The following is a 19958-nucleotide window of genomic DNA, read 5'->3' as shown; positions in this document are numbered from 1 at the left end:
GCCATAAGAGATCTCCTCCCCATTGCATTTAACCCCAGCCATTCAGTTTCTTCCGGTAGCTCCCCCTTTGTTTTGAAGTCACCAGCTGCCACTGGAGCTACTAACTTATTAATAGTTCTTAAATCCCCACCCCCATGGTGGAATAAGGGAGATCCTACTGTACTTGTTAACTGCATGTTATGATGGTAGTGCTGTCCATTTTTCTCAGCCTCTTGGCTCATGAAATCTGGACAAAGCCTCAAATAATAGGGGACAAAGGCCCAAAATAGGGTCAGATTGAATATAGATAGCTACAATTAACTTAGAAAGTTGCAAAAATAACATGTGCTGGCATGCATTGTTTGAAGGTTATGAAATCTGAGACTCAAATGTGTCATTGTTTAGTGACGTCACTCCTCAGCGATATGCCTGAAATCAACAACAAATCTTATGAGGAACCGACCCTGAGACAAAAATCTGGACAGTTTAGAGGTATGCTGTTGTCATGAGAAACAACTTTAGTAAAAAGTGTAATGAGAAAGTAGTCATAAGCAAAGCTAAATAAAAAAGAGCTCGTCGTGATTTTATCATTTGTACTAAAAAGTGCTAGCGATTTGCAATATAGAGTACCGAAAAATACGCAACTACAAAAAGTCCTTCGACTGTTGAAGGAAATCAGCAAACCGGGCTTTTTCAAGGAGGACGTGTTTAATAACCACAAATACAGGGAAGATGTGTTACTACATTTTTTTCTGATTGTGCAGAAGTGAAATTAAGATGCTTAGCGATTCACATATTTACTTTACGAATATTTCCTCATATTGTATCCATAAGCTATTTAAACATATATGGACGTTTATTGTTAACTTATTATCCTTTGTCAATTACAGTACCCCCCCCCCCTTTTGCCGTGGACTGGTACTGCCTGCTGTCATTCATGTTGTATGTACGTTTCCATGCTTGTACTCGCTGATGGCTGGTTCTTCACGAAGAGGAGGAGCTTCGGTGAGATGTAGAGGTTGGAATCTGTGTCCGATTTTTGCAGATATTTGAGGAAAAAAATATGGCATCCATGTTTTACGGTTCTGCAAGAAGGAGTATTCGGTATCAGAACTTCAGCCGTTATGTCAGGTAACCTTTATTGCTGACTGTAGTAAGGCGTTAGTTGAGCTTCGGTTCAAGGCTTTCCTATTTGCTTTTCCTGGTTTTGTTGTTACGGTTACCCAGGGCCATGTTTGACAGCTACATCCTTAAAACAATGCCCATCCATTGAGTCTTGCATTCCGAGACATAGAGGCGCTTATTGTGTTTCTGTACAGGTGTTCCTGACTGTAATATTTAGCCAGTATTATGCAGATTCGGAGACTAATACCACTAAACGTTTGGCAATAGTTAGTGTATTCACCAGTGAATGTAGTTTGAACTGAGTTGACAAGAAGTCAGACAGTGAAAGAGCCTTTATTTAGAATTCCGTTTTGAGTGATTTTTTTTCTGCTGTACAGTTTGTTTTCTCTGACGCCTAAGCTTAATCTTTACAATAGACTATGTTAACATCTGGGAGACATCTGTGATTAAATGATATTCCGAAGACTTCTATTCTGCACTAAATAGGAGTATATCGGCACTGAGATTTCTTGGCTCATATTTCTACATTGCCTTAAGAATTTGCAAGTTTTTTATCCGAAAAATAAATGTCTTTAATAGGTACAGTAACAAATCTCATTTTCTCTGTGCATATGCGCGTATGTATACGTTTCCTGTATATGTGGCTAACAAGTCATAAAAATGTTGGACTTCCATAATTTTAGTGTTTCAGACAGTGTTAAATGTCACTGTTGAATAGAGCAAAGCCTTTATTAAGGTCTGCTGATCTCAAAACAATTGTCAGCAAAACAACCAATTCACTGTAATAGTTACTGTGGAAAGAAATGGAGGCAAAGTTAGCCTTTTATTTGTAACTGTGTACTGCTTCTGCAATATGCCAAAATATGTTGCGTCATCATACTTTCAGATATTAGTATTTCTGTTTGGTCAACTGGGTTAGAGAGACTTTTTATTGTAGGAAATCTTGGCTGCATCCAAAAATCTTTGTCATTTGACAAAGATGTGGGATTGGCTCAACAGTACAGTGGTTAATTTGACAATATAGAGTTGCCTTTTGTTTTTGCAACACATACTCTGAAATCTAAAGTTGGTAGTTTTGCCATTTTAGTGGAACAAATCATTTAGAAGCAGACCACTAACTTTTGACAAGCACTCAGAATGAGAAATTAATGAACTTCTTGAATTTGAGAGTCTGAGTTAGTAAACAGTGTTTTTTTAACGTAACCCCCCCCACCCCACACACACACACACACACACACACACACACACATTGTATGACACTTGCACCCTCTAAACTGTATGGCCCATAATGCAATCAATGCAGGTTCATAGGGTTGCCAGTCTTTTAATATATCCAAGGCAGGACTTTTTAACATGAAAGTGAGATCTCCTAGTGTAAACCATAATAACCACAGTTGATGTAGAGAATTCTTTCACTTTATTTTTCAAAATAAGGACTGATAGTGATATAATTTTAGTAGTTTTATTGCTTTTTTATTGTATTGACATTGTTTCAGATTTAGGATTATAGTTTTTGCAACAGTTAAGTGAAAGGTAGAATATATTTCTATTTCTGAATTCTTGAGAAATTTTCCACTTTACATTTTTAGTAGGGTAAATCTGAAATAAGACTGACTCAAAAAAACGGGGTAGTTTGTAAACCACAAGGTAGTTTATGTCAGAAAATGCATAGCCTTCTTCTATATATTTATTGTGATGTTTGTTTCTTAATATAGTAAATATAGTAGCAACACATTTAAAGGAAAATATAAGAGTATCATTTTACAGTTAAATTAGCTCTGTTTTCAGGGTAGCTGGTATTTCTTAGCCATTATGTGCTACATCTTTTATTATTTTGAATCATCTGTTTCTGTAATCTCATTAATCTTGTATTTTTTTTTTTTTTTAAGTTTTAGTGGATGCAGTTGCCTTCTGGTGAGTCTTGGTGTTTTGAGTTCATTTCAGAAACATTTAGGTATTGCAGGAGCTTTGTGTGCAAACATTCTGGTTCTTTTTATGAATATTTACATTTCTTTGTGATACATTACCCTGTTGCTTTTCCACATCAGACTTTTCATTTATTTATTTATGTATGCCTTTCATTATAATGTTAGTGGAACTGATTGAACTTTTCTCATGTGGTACATCACACATAAACTGTATTCTTAATATATTAAGCTTGTGCTCCTTAGTAAATACTTTTGCTAGTAGGTGCTTTACTTGTGATAGTTTATTTAAAATACTTTTCAGATTTCCATTGGATTCCACACTTTATGAAGCCTTGCTAAATAATAAAAAAAGGAAAACAAAATCAGATATATCTGGTTTGGTGACATTTGGTTTATAAAAAATACTACACAGCAAAAAGATGCTTGAGAAAGTGTGATCTAGAGCTGTAGGCATCTTGGGACTCTGATAATGTGGAAGAATACAATTTTTTTGTAAAGGCATATGCCTTTTGAATGCGACAAGTATGCATCTGTGAGATATCCTGTAATATGTGTATCCTGTATTCAACTGTAAAATAATTGTGACCTCCATTTTTCTGTTGAAGTAATATTTTGAAATGTGTGCTCTTCACCACTGTTTCGCGTTTTATGTGTTTTAATACTTTGCTTGAAAAGTAATGAATGTAATAGAGCAGTGGTGGCGAACCTATGACACATGTTTGACACACCAGCATTCACCAACACCCGCGTTACCAAAGAAACTGAAAGCCATTAATTGATGTTAATCAAGTAAAAAGCAATGTGTTCCATATTTTTTCCGTTCAATTCAAAATTACTATTAAAAGTAGGATAATTTTTGGTTTAAACACAATAGGATGTGATGACAAATGATTCTGATGAAGTTTCCTGTTTGGAAAAGAAAGCATTCCATCTATTGGAATAAATCTTGTTTTATTATTTGGCAAATTATCATTTTTCAACTGTCGTTTATCTTTATGGTGTGGCTGCCTTCATTGAGTGCTGCGTGTTGACCGGTCCTCTTGTGAGGTTGTTTGACTTTTTTTGGTGCGGTCATTTCATCCTTGTTTTACAAGTAATTTTTGGTTGCACTATTTTAAGCCCAATTATCAGTGCACATATCGTTTTCTCTATTGTAAATCACTGATTTTTACATAGCAGCACACGATTGGACTATATTTTTAAATAAATGAATATGTAAAGAATTGTTTCTCTTTTGTTTGGGGGGGGGGGTGGCATACCAGCAGAATCACTGTATTCATTTTCTGAACTTTTGATACACTTGAGCCCAAAAGGTTCACCATCACCGTAACAGAGTTTGCTATGGCAAGGTATTTTGGATTTAAGAACACTGTAAAGTTGTTTGTCTTTCGGCTTTTCCCGGTTAGGGGTCGCCACAGCGAAACTCCGGTCTGCTAATGATTGGCAGTTGGTTTTTATGGTGTCGAGTTGCCAGCCCGACGCCCAACCTTCAACGAAGGTACACCCATTCAACACATGTCTTTCGAGCGCCCACTCGACCGCGGGGAGGACATGCAGACTCCGCACAGAAGGCACTCCCATGCCGAGAATCGAACAGGAGAACCTCTTGCTGTGAGGCAACAATGCTACCGCTGCACCACCACGGAACACTAAAGTAGAGAGTGAAATTTTATCCTATGGTAATTTGCAATATTAATTGTAGACGTTTACTTACTTTCAGTTGTGATTACCTGTCAAAACAATAATTATCTGTTTCATCAGTAAATGTCCTTGGAAAGGAGATGGACTCAGCTTCTCGTTTGTCTTGCATAAGAGTAGTCTCAAGTATTTCCTCTGTGATGATTATCCTGTTTCACAACTGGAATCATTCTGTAAGCCACAAGCTTTTTGGGTTATGGGGTGGAAAGGAATGCATTACCATATATAAAACTTATGGTGTATTTCTTATTTAAGACTATTGTGTTCTTGGTTTTAGTTTCACAATTTAAGTGCATAGTGAACTTGTTTTGGTTTCTTAATGCTTTTTTGTGATTGTGGCATCATTTGTAAAATTACACATGAAAAACTTGAGTGTTATATTTTAAAGCACATTTTACTAAATAATTAGTAAAAAAATCTTTAAATCCAAAATTTTGACCTTCAAAGTTGATGGCAATGCACGCTTGCCAACCTACAGTTTTTGTAAGGTCCCAGTCAGAAACTGTTGTTCATAGGTTGGTACTAGGCTATCAGCCCTAGGGCCTATACAAGCCTAGCCATAACAATTCCCTGGCTATTTCTTCCCACATTATTTACTTTCCTGGACCCCTGTCTAGCAGGGCGACTGACGTGATCCCTGGGGTGAATTTCCTTTCTCCCATCCAATCGTCAAGGTTCCTCTTGAAGAGGTCCAAAGAGGCACTCTGCTTGACATGTATGGGCAATCTATTCCAGAGTCTGGGGAGTCTCTGGGTCAGGAACCTATCCCTCCAGCATGTTTTGTTTATTGTGATGACAAGGTTTAGATCCCTGGAGCGTGTAGCTCTGAGGGATTGGGATTTCTTTAAGTGTAGCATGTCCAAAAGCTCTGGGTTTGACATGGCCTTGTATGTTAAGCAGAGATCGCCTCTGAGTAGACGATATGCGACAGAGTATAGCTGGAGTTTTTTAAGGCGGTCAGCGTAGGGCTTCTGCTTTAGGCCTGTGATTCTTTTAGTGAGGTATTTCTGAGGCCTTTCCAGTTGTTGCAGATGTCTTGAGAGGTACATACCAAATGGGGCGTTGTATTCTATAATGGGTCTAATGAGGGATGAGTACAGTGGGACAATGACCTCCTTTTTTCTGGATGAAAAGCCCTTCGTGATGAGGTGTGCCACATTAAAGGATTTCCTGACTGTTGTGGCGATGTGGTTATCGAAGGTGAGACCACTGTCCACCTGTGTCCCTAAGTCACTTATCACACTTTCTGTGTTTAGTGTACTGCCACCTATATGGTAATTCATGGATACATGTTTTTTCCCAAAGGGGATAACAATACATTTCTTGGCATTGAGCTTGAGCCCATGGCTCTGGCACCAAGCATCTGTTTCTGTAAGGCCCTTTTGTAGAGTATCCACATCATTTGGGATTCAATAATGGCTCCCAGTTTGCAGTCATCTGCAAACTTTGTTAGCCAGAGTCCCTTAGTGTTGACCTGTACTTCAGAGAAGTAGATGCCAAACAAGAGCGGCCCCAGGACTGAACCCTGAGGTACTCCACTTGTCACTTGTCTGGAGCTGGATTTGGAGTCTGCTACTTTTACAGTGTGGGTTCTATCAGTAAGCCATTTAGCAACCCATTGGGTGACATAGGGATTAATGCCCAACTTAGTAAGTTTATCTATGATTCCAGAGTGGGGGATGGTGTCAGAGGCCTTGGCAAGGTCTAGATAGGCTGTGTGGACCACCTTACCCTTGTCCATGGCTCTGGAGACTGATTCAAAGAAGTCAATCAGGTTCAGGAGACAAGATCGGCCCTTCACAAACCCAAACTGGGTGGCAGCTAAAGATGGGAGTTGGGGCTTCAGAATAATGGAGGCAGTTGACATTGAGCTGGCAAAGAATACTGGGGTGGTATAAAGAGGATAGAGAAATAAGGAACCAACAATGATTGAAAAGACTTTTGAGATCTGTAAAAGAAATAATAAAAACATTACTGCTCAGCAGGAAAGCCCTTGAATCCCTTTGCATACTGTTTTTTGAACAAGCTCATTGGATGGCTGCAGTTGATATACAGAATGTTCAGTTTAATTTACTACATTTATTTTTCAACTAGGAATTTTTTATTAAAAGGGAAACAGTCTTGAGGAAGCCAGCTGAAACTTTGCATATTCTGGGTCTCTGTGCTGATGAGAACCCTTGATTCTTTAAGACGTATCTGTTTGCATACATGAGCTGTTAAATTATTAGCAAGCTTAGCTACTATAGACTTTTTAAAAAAAAAAACAGTTATACATGTATAAGCACCACATATGGGACTATCATTTGTCCAGATTTGCTTAAATGTTGTTTTATTTCTATGGGTAACATTTTATGTATTTATAAGAAATACTGACATACTTTTTAAGACTGGTTAACATTTTTTTTTTCTGGATCTTTTACTGTTTTATGTCATTGGGCAGAAAATCTCTCTCCCACTGGTCCTGAGCTATTTAATAGTGTCTGATAAAGAGAGCCTTCATCAGTCAGCCATGAAAGAAGTTTCTTTCCTTCATCTTCTCCATCAATGTTTGAGTTGCTTGTGGGGAAGGTGGGATTTTTCATTTAACCTAATCCTTCCCAGTAGAGTCTTGGACTTGGGGGAACTCATGTAACACTGGACCCTTTCTTATAGTTTTCTTACTACAACACCAATTACTGTTTGGTAGGCACCTGCCCTTGGACTGTATCACTGCTGGAACACCACCACCAAGCCTCTATTAGATTCATATCTAGTAACTAGGCATGCAGTCCAAGACACCATTAAGGCGTGTATCCCAAATTCCCAATTGCCCCAAAGCACTGTCTGGTTGAGTGACCTGCTCAAGGCCACACCGAGCACAACTGAAGGCTGATTGAATCAACCCCTGTACCACAGGAAGTATCTTAACAGCTCATAGCCTTAATTCTTTGTGCTAACTGACAGACAGTTTGATTGCTTAAGTCTTATTTGTGTATGGCAGAGAAAGCTGCTAATCCTCTCCCAAGATGGGTGGACCAGCGTTTGGTGCTGTCTTCTATCCACTCCAGCTCGTCCCTCCAATGTCCAGGCAGTTAATGGAACTTGGGTTATTTGGATAACAATCATGGCTTTATCTCAATAAACCACAGAGTTGTTATGCGATTAACATATTCTTTTAAACATGCTACACATACATGGTTATAGAAAATGTTTTTTGTGAGTTTTTAGTTGGTGTGGTTCACTTCTCTGTATTCCACATATTTATCTTTAAAAGGTATATTCTGTGTTGTATGGACTCTTGTTTGAAAAGGCAAGAACTTCATTAACTGCTGTTATTGTGTTTTTATTTATCTGTGTCATACCATGTGTTTGTCCATGTTTTCAGCCTTGAGAGTTCTGGAAACAGGTTGTGGTGGGGGTAAAGTCATCTTTTAAAACGGTTTCTGGGAGGTAATTGCCATGTTTTCCGTGTGTGTGTGTGTGTCTTTTGTTGTCTGTGATGGTTGGACTGGCAACTTGACATTGTAAAAATCCACTGCCAGTCAACAGCGGACCAGTGATCCGCTGTGGCAACCTCTAACCAGGAAAAGCCGAAAGTCCTTATTTTTATGTATTCATTTAATTTATGTTTGTTAAACATTAAAGCATGCCCACCAAGTATCACAACAGTACTGCATGCCCACCAAGTATCACAACAGTACTGCAGTTGTGATTTAAAGGTATGAGCAAAAGCATGCACATATGAAGGCCAATACTAAGAAACACAAAAAGGTTGATATAGGAATCAGATGGTTAGGATATGTAACTCCCCAGGTCAGTGCCAGGCTAACTGCCTCCTAGGATTGGTACTCGGACAAAATGGAACAAATAAGCTGAATATTTACAGGTGGGTAAAGACCACCACATACAAGGGACAAAATGATGCAGAAAAATTTGCTTTTCATGTTTTTCAATTTTTTTTTTTTTTTTTTTTTTTTTAACTATGTCTTGTACCAAGGAACACCCAGGACATTTACAGTTAGCATTACATTGGAGAATGCCTTCTGCAAACTTAGTCAAAAGATAGTTTGGATCACTAGACTAATGTCATGACTTTCCTCACCTCCCAGGGCAGATCTTGTCCGTGTTAGTGAAACGTTCACCTGGAAACCTTATCAGACTCTGTAAGATACAGTACATGCTGTCACTAAGGACAGAGCCATGTCACCAAGGACAGAGCTGAAGAGATCTATAAGCCATTCCTCAGTAAAGTCCGGCAACCATGTCCTTCTTTAATATCCTAGATTACATGTTGGTCAGCATCTTATATCCGCTTAGATATGAGAAGTATTAGCATTATCTCATAAACCCATAGAACCAGTCACAAAGCTCTTTGGATTGAATGCCTCCTGCGATTCTCTCCTTAGCTTCAATAGTAGACCTACAGTGGAAGTAAAACTGAACAGACCCTTCACTTCTGTCTCATTTAGATGCATCAGATAATACATGGAGAGCTCACATGCAGCCTTGGTTAGTCCAGGGTTTGCTGTAGTCATCATCTTAGCAACAGCCCGGAAGATTCCAAATAGGACGTTCTGCATTGCCGTGATTCCTGACTAGACAAGTGCACAGGTTGCTCTCCCCACATTAAACGGGCATCTACTTTATACTGTAAGAGCTATTTTTATATTCGGTTCAGTACTCTGTCAGTAAAACTGGGTGTAAGAAACAAATCCACATAAGTTGTAGAAAAAGAATTTCCCTTTTAAAAGTCAGTGTCACTTGCCATACAGAAAGACATGCAATTCATCTGTCTCTAGGATGGCCTCTCCTGGACTTCCAAAGAAATAATTTTTACAAGAACTTCATAGTGCATTTTTCATTTGTTGTTATATGTAGGTTAATCAATAATTGGATATGAAAACTTGAATTTTTCAAAATCGTATGATTATGCATACATTCTGATTAAACACTTCTGGAACCATTTTTTTTGTCTGATTGTTTTGGTGCAACCTAAGAACTGGCGTTTTTTCTCACCAGATATGAAATGTCAGCATTCTGGTAAAATTCCTGACTGCAGCATAGAGTACAGTTTTTGTAAAACTTAAATTACAGAAAGACTCCTTTTATGGAGAAGAAATCCTTTAAAATATAGGGCTTGGCTTCAAATAGTGTGTAAACATAAAATGTGTAAAAGGGTGTGAATCTTGCATAGTTGTAAATATATGACTGAGTGTACATATGTATTATTTTGTCAGACCTTTGGACACTACAACCATGCTTGAAGTGCATAATGCTTTTCCAATGAAATGAAGCTTGGGTGATGGCATGTTTGAGCTGGACTTATCATATGTAGCTAATGAAGCAGAATGCACTTAAATACAGAGGGTCTTCAGGATATACATGAATAAATACATTTATAACATAATTCCAGGCAGGCCTTGTTTTAAAGTGAAGTTCAAAATTTTCAATTGGGTATGGGACACCAGTCCTTCATTCATACACATTTTTTATGACCCTGCTTACAAGATGCATTTTAGGAACATACATAATGTTCTATGTTATATTGTATAGTTGTGTTACAGTTTAAAGAATAATTTATTACAAACCAATAGATTCACTACTGCATGGAGCTTAATGGCATATCTAGTTTAATTCTCATCATGTCATGCTTATCCTTTGAAGGAAAGAAAAAATAAAAGGTTGAAACACATTTCTTAAGCATTTATGCTGATTGTTTAAACACACATTTTTTTCTTCTAGTCAAAGGTCTTAATACAGTGGATATAAAAAGTGTACACCCCCCCCCCCCTGTTAAAATGCCAGGTTTTTGTGATAAGTAAAAATGAGACCACAGTAAATCGTTTCAAAACATTTCCCACCTTTAATGTATCCTATAACCTGTACAATTCAATTGAAAAAAACAAAACTGTTAGGGGAAAAAATATTAAAAAAAGTACAATCCGCTGTTTGCATAAGTGTTCACAACCTTAAACTAATACTCCAAGCTTGATATCATCTTTGTGTATCTGTTCTTCAAATAGAACTTGTGCTTTCGCAAATCTATCAAGGCTACATGTCATTCTTACTAAAAGTATTTCAGCTTTTCCTGGTTAGGGGTCGCCACAGTGGAACTCCGGTCCGCTAATGATTGGCAGTGGATTTTTACGATGCGGAGTTGCCAGCCCGACACCCAACCTTCAAAGAAGGCACACCCATTCATGCACGCTCCTACATGCGTGTCTTTAAACATCACTCGACCACGGGGAGGACATGCAGACTTCACACAGAAGGCGCTCCAGCCAAGAATCGAATGGGAGAACCTCTTGCTTTGAAGTGACAATGCTAACCACTGCACCACTACGGCCACTACTACATGTCATTCTTACTACCATCTAAAAAGTTTTTACCACTAGTAGCTGTACTTTCTTAACTGCTTGTCAGAAGACCTATGCAGTATTAAGCTACTGACAAACAGGAGATTTGATGTCACTTAATGGCTTTATTTTCTTTGATTCAAGCTGTGCTATGTAGGATATGAAATGATCATATAATCCATTTGGTTCTGCACATCCCAAGGGTTGAAAAGATTAAACCACTATGACCAAAACATGTACAGCGTAAAATATGTATTTGATGGCAAGGGTATTTGGTCCAGTTTCTGTTGCCTATTACAGTGACCACTAGCAGGAGTCAGTAGTACAAGTCTCTCACTCCTACCCTCCCTGGCTCTCTTTTGAGATACCTAGTCAGTCCTATTTGGTTTGGGTCAAAGTGACAACTTCATGCCTCTGTGTCATGGAGCTTGCTAATCAAAAACATGAAAATAATAGCCATAGCACAATGATGCACATCAGGGAAACCGAAACCAATTGGTCTGCATCAACAGGCAACACATTAACGAGATGGCTATCTATGGCAGCATGGTGCATGTCATTGGTCTGGTGATCCAGGGTAACAGCTGCATAGTCATAACTTACAAGCACAGGCAATCCGTGCAATTTACTTACCAGAGCACAACCTTTATGGGCAGATGGGTAGTGTGATACCCGTGAACATTAATACACTACAAAAACTTGTAGTAGCTTGGCCAGTCTACAAAGCTTTACATACCATAATTAAATATAGTGTACATTCATGTGGTAGATGGACCTTGGCTAATATATGATTCGGGTAACATCGTGCTATATGATTCGGGTAACATTGTGCTATACTTTCTAGTTACTGTAGTCTGTGAATTACAAGCCCCTAAACTGCATGATTGTCAGTGTGGCCACCATATTGTGGAAAACCGCATTAGAAAAAATTTAGACTGCACTATGTGGAATAGGGGAACTTGCAGCAGATTGGAGTGCTAGTATCGTGCACTACATTTCACAGACCGCTTCAGGTGTATGGCTGCCTCACAGATCTACAGCATCTTATTGATTGCTGTTTGCTAATGCTACCATAGCTCTAGCATGGGTATGGAACACTGCATTGGGACTGGGGTGGCACACATGGTTGGGGCACAGGGAACAGGCAGAACATTTTGCAATGCTGGTGGGAGGGGGCACCTGCCACAGGGGTGTATGTATGTACACACATTGATCGACATATATTCCTACAGGTATACTGTAGCTGTCGTGGATCTGAAACAAGGACCGTGCACTAAGAAGACTGTGGCACAAGAGATAGATATTTTGCTTGTGGCCCTATGGACACAGTGACTGTCATATTACATGCAAGGAAGAGGGCAGAAGTGATAATTGATGCCAGGTCTGCCACTGGGGTCACTACAACAGCATGCAGTCAAGTTACCAAAGTGAAGCATTCCTAGTAATGTTGAGATGTGCTTTATTCTGGGAGGTGGGAGTGGTCAGCAGTGCCAGAGTGTCTATTTAGGATGCCCCGGGTGAGTACTGGATAATGCCAGTTGTGTAGCACATTGATAGGTCATCCACTTTTAGTAATTAAAGTTCACCATGTGCTTTACTGTCAGGCAGGTATGTCAGAACTTCAACTCTGAACACCTGCAGCACAGGTGATGACTCCCTGCATGAATGTGGGGGATGCATAAACACAATGGGTGACATGCCATTGCAAGCCAACACAGGCAAGCACCTCCGCAGAGTTTACTCGCTCATACCATACTGCATTTTTTTCACCCAGGGACTTAAATACAGAAACGGTTGCATCCTGAACCCACAGCAACAAATGCATCCTGAACCAACAGGTATGTATATGCTTATTAAAGTCCTGGCATGCAGCTGTCTGCACGATTGGTGGTGGAGGTCATACATCAGCACTCATATGGTTGTGTTATCCGTATACTTTCACAGCTTCCACTGCGAGAGGATCCTGCAATATGTCTTTGCACACAGTAGTGGTCAAAAGTGTCCCAGTTGTGGAGGTGATGGTGTGCAAGCTGCTTGCAGACTCCTCTGCAACACAGAGTGGGGCAACTCGCAGCAACATGGACACATGGTGTATAAATTGGCTAGCAACACATTTGAGTTGCTAAGGTAGATGCTATTCCTAGCATCACTGAACAGGTGAGAAGCCTGTTCACCAAGAAATACCAGTGTATAGACGTTGTCCTGTTCGATTCTCAGCTAGAGCGTCTTCTGTGTGGAGACATGCGTGAATGGGCGTACCTTCGTTGAAGGTTGTGCGTCAGAGCTGGCAACTTGGCACGTAGAAATCTACTGCCAATCATTAGCGGACCGGAGTTCCGCTGTGGCAACCCCTAACCGGGAAAAGCCGAAAGACACAACAAGAGAAGCTAGTTGCTGTGGCTCATCTCGTAGAGATCTTAACACTTTTTCAGAGACTACTGAATGTATAAAATTGAATTATTCAACAGATGTGCGTAACATTTCTGATTTTTGTTTGTTGGAAAAAATGTTCTATTTAGTCAATAAAAGTTTGAATTTTATTCCTTATGCTTTCATACCCAACTGTTATATAATATGCAGACAGTATTTATTTATTTATTTTACATTTGTTTACAGGGATAGTCCAACTGGACACAGGTTCATTTACAGCGGAGGCCTGGGGAGTATGTTCATACTCAGAAAGATTACTTATAAATATGAACCTGTTCCACATGGAGGATCCTCTTGCCACTATAAGAATATATTCACTGGACCTATGACTCTCTTTAAATTGCCTCAATCAGGCTGACTAAATGTAGCCATGCAATGCTGTCATAATGACTGCTAAGGATATTTGAAAACTAACTAAAAAGTAGAAGAAGAAAGTTGCAAGAGTTTTGAGTATGCAAAAGTACTTGCTGGTGGTTGGTCAATCTTCAGAAGTGCAGCTGAGTTAATCCGTGGGCTCTCTTCTTCGCTTAACAACCCAAGCACACACTGATAAAAGGACAAACAGACTAGGTAGATTTCAGTTCCGAAGGGTGATTTCAGCTCTTTTAAACGTAAACATTCACAGGGAACCATGCTTGACTTCTTTGTCAGTTTGTTTACTTTTTGGGTTAATTGAAGGATGTCTTTATTCACTATTAATGTTGCTTTACTTTTACATGTAAGCAATAATGCCTCACAGAGTAGACATTTTAGGGGAATAGTGGACTGTCCAATGTTATTCCCTGAAAAATCTGATTCCATATTGATCAACTCTGAAGGACATTATTCCATTATAGAAAATGGCAATAATGCTTTAGTACTTATAAAGAGTGTTTTTTAAAAATGATTTTTAGAGGGGGAATTTTTTTCTAATATGTAAATAGTTGAAATGAAAAAAAAAGGTTTTGTTTGTTCACTGTTGCAGCGGAAACCTTTTTATTTATATTATTTATATGTTAAATAAAAGTGCCTGTTCTGCCAAGTGTGTGCATTTAGTCAGAGCATGCCCCCAAAAAAAAAAAAACACACAAAACATGTTGCCCCTTTGTTAAATACGTTCTGGTCAGAGTTTGTGCAACTGCATGCAAACACAGCAGCGTTTATGGTGTATGTGCACGTATTTGTGTGTCTGTTTATATATGGACTAAGAAATAAAAAAGATGTGACCAAATGGAATACAACCTTGTAAAGGTTTTTGTAATGGTGATTCAGTAAAGCTTAATGGAAATCTAATGGTTCAACCAGTTTGATCATGGTGGAGGCATACATCTCAACTGTACAGATTTTCGCAGAATGTCCAGATTTTTATTTTTGGTCTGTTTCTCTTAAAATTGTTTTTTTTTTTTGGCAAATCATTGAGGGTTGAAGTCAGAAAATGACAGACATTTGAGTTTCAGACTTTATACCCTTCAGACAATTCATGCTAATGCAAAACATTTTATTCTATCAACCTTCTAAATTTGTAAGAACAATATTTAAGTGTCCCTATTTTGGGGATTTGACCCCCCCCCCCATTATTTATGGCTTTCTCCAGATTTATTTCTCTAAGAAGATGAAAGGTATGGGTGGAAGGTACTTTGAACTGAAGATGGCTGATCTTTTCTAGTAAAACTTGTGGTTTGTGGATATATTGACAAATCAGTAAAAGAGCCAGCCCTGCAGTATTCTATATTTTCCTGTGCTCCAAGTTTCCAAATTGGCAGTATAAAATTTTGCAAGTAGAGAATGAAGAATTGCAAACTTCAGTTTTGATTTGCGGTAGAAGTAGATTCTGCAGCTCAGTTTATTGATACTGCGATATGCAGTTTGGAATGACTGACTGCACTTACCGGTGAACCTGTTGTATTTCTACATGACATGTTTGATCCAGAATTGACCATGTGTGGTAAGATGGATAGTAAACTGGCTAAAAAACATAACTCCTGCAGTGCGAGTCACATGTTCATCAGAAATTATCAAAGTAACCAGCTGCGTCCCTCGGCTAGGTGATGGGACCTCTCCTTTTGATAGACTCTTAGGTGATTACTAGGCAAATGATCCCAGAGGACCTTTTTAAGCCTAGCTATGCTTCCCAAGGTAGGCATCAAACCCTGTACCTTGTGTCTATGAGCTAAACAGTGTAAACATTATGCCACTCTCCCAACCCCCAAACGTATCTTGTAGCTGGATTCAAACCCTTTTCAGTTATATTCTTTATCTAAAGTCAGTGCACTTACACATTGTGCCACAGTGATCTTTAAAGAACTGAAAGGTTCATAGTTAAGTACTAGGCTCACTGCCCTTTTTAGCCATTTTAAGCCTAGCCAGCTTCCCTCCAAGATGAGAGTCAAATCCTATAACTTGTGTCTGAGCTGTAAACACCTTAATCATTTTGCTAACCCTTAAATCAGGTTCACAGATGAATACCATGCTATCTGTCTTCAGATTATTACAAGCTTAGTTAACAACCAGAGGTCAGAATCAAACTCTGTATATTGCTGTGTGAGGTAAAGCCCTTAACCATTATACCAGCACCTCCCCCCTTTTCAGCATTTACTTCTCGGATCACCAAGCAGAGAGCCAAAATCTCTGGCTAACAAAATTTGCAGACTGCTGCAAACTGTGGGTTGTTGTTATTATTAAGTCCCACTCTGACACTAACCCTCCAAAATGAACTCTCCCTAGTAAATACTTGGTGTACTAAAAATGGGCTTACACGCAGTGCCAATAGTAGCATCATCACATTTGGTAGGCTATCCCCCTCCCCATCATGTTGTATAGACAACACATTGCTAAAAAAATGAAATGTTGCCAGGGACCTAGGAAAGTGGGTTGAAAAGTCTCACTGTTTTGACCATCATGTGACAATGCTTGTCTGCCAGTATTTTTATTTAGCACATGAAGTTGCCAAAGGAGTGTCATCAAGGTCTAAAGATGTAGTCACTTCCTTGTACTCCACATTGATCAGACCAGTTACCAGTTACAATTGGATGTATTGTACTAAACATATCAGTTAAACCTGAAGGTTCCTGTAGAACAAACGGTGTCCGTAATCAACTTACAGAGAAATTCAGAGATTCATTTATCATAAAAATGTACAAAGTGTGGGGCATTACAGGGTGAAACACAAATTATATGACGACTTGTCATTGCTATTCAAAAACGAGCATGCTGATTGGATAGCCAAAACCAAAACCAATGTGGCTGTAGTAAATTGAGCATATATCAGTAGAAAAATGTCCAGACACTGAAGTACCATTGGGTGGCCAGACTTTCTGTTGGTATATCCTGAGGGACAAAATACAAGAAAAATCAGGTACATTCTGCAAAACTAAAGAATTGGAAACGTACCTCCTTTTCATTGTATTCCTGCACTGTCCCTCATAAAACCTCAGCAGGAAAAAAAAAAACAGCAATGGAGATTCTTTCCTCTGTTGCTTCTGCTTCACTGCACTGATGTGCTGTACAAGTTTGAGAACGTTAAGTCCCATACACATGCATACACAGTACATCAGCAAACTAGCAAGAACACGGAGGAACACTTTAGCGCTCTTATACAACAAAGTTATTTGAGAATTTCCTTTCTTAAATAATTTCACTTTGAACCCATGAATTATCACATAGGTGGCAGCACACTAAACACCGAAAGTGTGATAAGAGACTTGGGGACACAGGTGGACAGTGGTCTCACCTTCAATTACCACATCACCACAACAGTCAGAAAATCCTTCTATGTGGCACACCTCATCACTAAGGGCTTATCATCCAGAAAAAAGGAGGTCATTGTCCCACTGTACTCATCCCTCATTAGACCCATTATAGAATATAATGCCCCATTTGGTATGTATCTCTCAAGACATATGCAACAACTGGAAAGGCCGCAGAAATACCTCACTAAAAGAATCACAGGCTTAAAGCAGATGCCCTATGCTGACCGCCTTAAAAAACTCAAGCTATACTCTGTCGCATGTCGTCTACTCTGAGGCGATCTCTGCTTAACATACAAGGCCATGTCAAACCCAGAGCTGTTGGACATACTACACTTAAAGAAATCCTAATCCCTCAGAGCCACATGCTCCAGGGATCTAAATCTTGTCATCACAATAAACAAAACATGCTGGAGGGATAGGTTCGTGACCCAGAGACTCCCCAGACTCTGGAATAGACTGCCCATACATGTCAAGCAGAGCACCTCTTTGGCCCTCTCCAAAAGGAACCTTGATTAGATGGGAGAAAGGAAATTCACCCCGGGGATCACGTCAGTTGCCCTGCTAGACAGGGGTCCAGGGAAGTAAATAGTGTGGGAAGAAATAGCCAGGGAATTATGACTAGGCTTGTTATAGGCCCTAGGGCCGATAGCCTAGTACCAACCTATGAAAAAAGCAATAATTCACTCCTGTTTGTGGGTATATCTGGATTTCCCTCACGGTTAGCTTTTTTGATCACTTGGGCTTTCCTCTCATGATCAGACCACACCAGCTGTGGGTAAATCCTGATATATCTACACACAGTTGTGGATTATTGCTTAAGTATCAATTTATTAGCTGGCACAAGATATTAGTTGGTTGACATTAGGCTTCATAGGTTCATAGGTTCATAGGTTCATACTAGGCTATCTGCCCGAGGGCATTTATAAGCCTAGCCCATTGTTTTGTGGCTTACGCCACCCCTTTAGTATGGGGAACTATACCCATTATTTTGCTGTGCCTCTGTCGAGCAGTGACACTGAGGTAATTCCTGGGGTATATCTGCGATCTCCCATCCATTGGTCAAGATTTCTCTTGAACAAGGCCAGCGAGGTGCTCTGCCTCACATGTACCGGGATTTTGTTCCACAGCATAGGGAGTCTTTGGGTGATGAATCTATCCCTCCAGCACGTCCTATTAATAGCCGTGTCGAGGTTTAAGTCTCCGCCCTTGTGGCTCTGATGGATCTAGATTTTTGAGGTGAAGCATATTCATCAAATCTGGGTTTGACATGGCCTTGTATGTTAGGCAAAGGTCACCTCTGAGCAAGCGGTGGCGACTGAATAGAGCTGGAGTTCTTTCAGTCGGGCAGCATAGGACAGAGTTTTGAGACCCTTTATCCTTTGGTGAGGAACTTTGTGGCCTCTCCAGCTGCTGCAAGTGTCGGGTCAGATACATTCCGAATGGGGCATTGTACTCAATCACTGGTCTGATGAGTGATGAGTAAAGGGAGACTATGACCTCCCTTGATCTAGATGAGAATCCCTTCATGATAAGGTGGGCAATGTAGAAGGACTTCCTAACTACTTTAGCTACATGGGTGTCGAATGACAGACTACTATCAACCTGGGTCCCCAGGTCCCTGATAACTTCTTCTGTGCTCAGTGGATTGCCACCTATTTGGTAGCTAGGGGTAACCTTGTTTTTCCCGAAGGGTATGACTATGCATTTTTGGCATTTAACTTTAGGCCGTGGCTCTGGCACCAGTTATCCGCTTCTGTGAGACCCTTCTGAAGGATATCTGTGTCAGATGTGTTTTCTACTATGGCGCCCAGTTTGCAGTCATCTGCAAACTTTGTCAGCCATAACCCTCCTGTGTTTGCTTGTACTTGGAAAAGTAGATGCCAAACAAGAGTGGGCCCAGGACTGAGCCCTGTGGGACACCACTTGTGACAGGCTTTGAGTCTGACATGGCGCCAGCAAATCTGACCCTGTGGGTTCTGTCACTCAGCCAGTTTGCAACCCATCTTGTGATGTATGGGTTAACATTTAAGCTGATGAGTTTTTCAATGATACCCGAGTGGGGTATTGTATCAAGGCCTTAGCCAGATCAAGGTAGGCTGTATGGACTGCCTTTCCCTCATCAATGGCTTTGGTGACTGTTTCGAAAAAGTCAACCAAGTTTAAAAGGCATGATCTGCCTTTGACAAAGCCAAACTGGGTTGGATCCAAAGTCTGCAAATTCCCTATGTCTTTATTTATGAGGTCCATTATGATCCTCTCCATGGCTTTGCAGATAAGGCTTGTCAAGCTAATGGGCGGTAATTTCCAGGGTCTGTGGAGGCACCGCCTTTGTGAAGTGGGACCACAGTTGCAGTGCGCCACTTCCTGGGTACGTATCCAGAGGTAAGACTTTGATTAAACAGCTGTCCTAGCTGTGGGTTTAATTCCTCATTGAGTTCGTGGAGCACACAGCCGGGGACACCATCGGGTCCCATGGATGCTGTGTTTTTTGCTTTGGAGAGAGCAGTTCTCACTTGGGCGCTGGAGATGTTTGGGGGTTTGCACCCATTTGGTATACATATCTCTCCTTTTGGGGGAGGGGAGAGAAGTTTGCACTGAACCTGTCAGCCAGTATGTTGGCAATGTCTGTAGGATCAGTAATCTTCACATCATTTTGAACTAGTTCTGAGCATATCTGGGAGTTTCCTCCTAGGTTTCTAACATAGCTAAAGAAGGCCTTATGATTGTCTTTTGAG

At 40.0% G+C, this 19958-nt stretch overlaps 1 protein-coding gene across 1 annotated transcript in view; it reads left to right on the top strand.

The window, feature by feature from the left end:
• The first annotated feature begins 906 nt into the window (after positions 1-906).
• The window catches only part of DNAAF9 (dynein axonemal assembly factor 9), a 2711795-nt gene continuing 2692743 nt past the window's right edge, over positions 907-19958 (top strand). Inside the window, exon 1 of the mRNA XM_044064082.1 lies at positions 907-1110. Within this exon, the coding sequence (XP_043920017.1) occupies positions 1043-1110 (68 nt within the window). The 5' untranslated portion in view covers positions 907-1042. The remainder of the gene's footprint in view (positions 1111-19958) is intronic.

This window comes from Protopterus annectens, chromosome 2.part2, assembly GCF_019279795.1.
Source record: "Protopterus annectens isolate FY-2018-M chromosome 2.part2, PAN1.0, whole genome shotgun sequence".
NCBI classification, from domain to species: domain Eukaryota; kingdom Metazoa; phylum Chordata; order Ceratodontiformes; family Protopteridae; genus Protopterus; species Protopterus annectens.
This window is presented reverse-complemented; position numbering and strand designations above follow the sequence as displayed.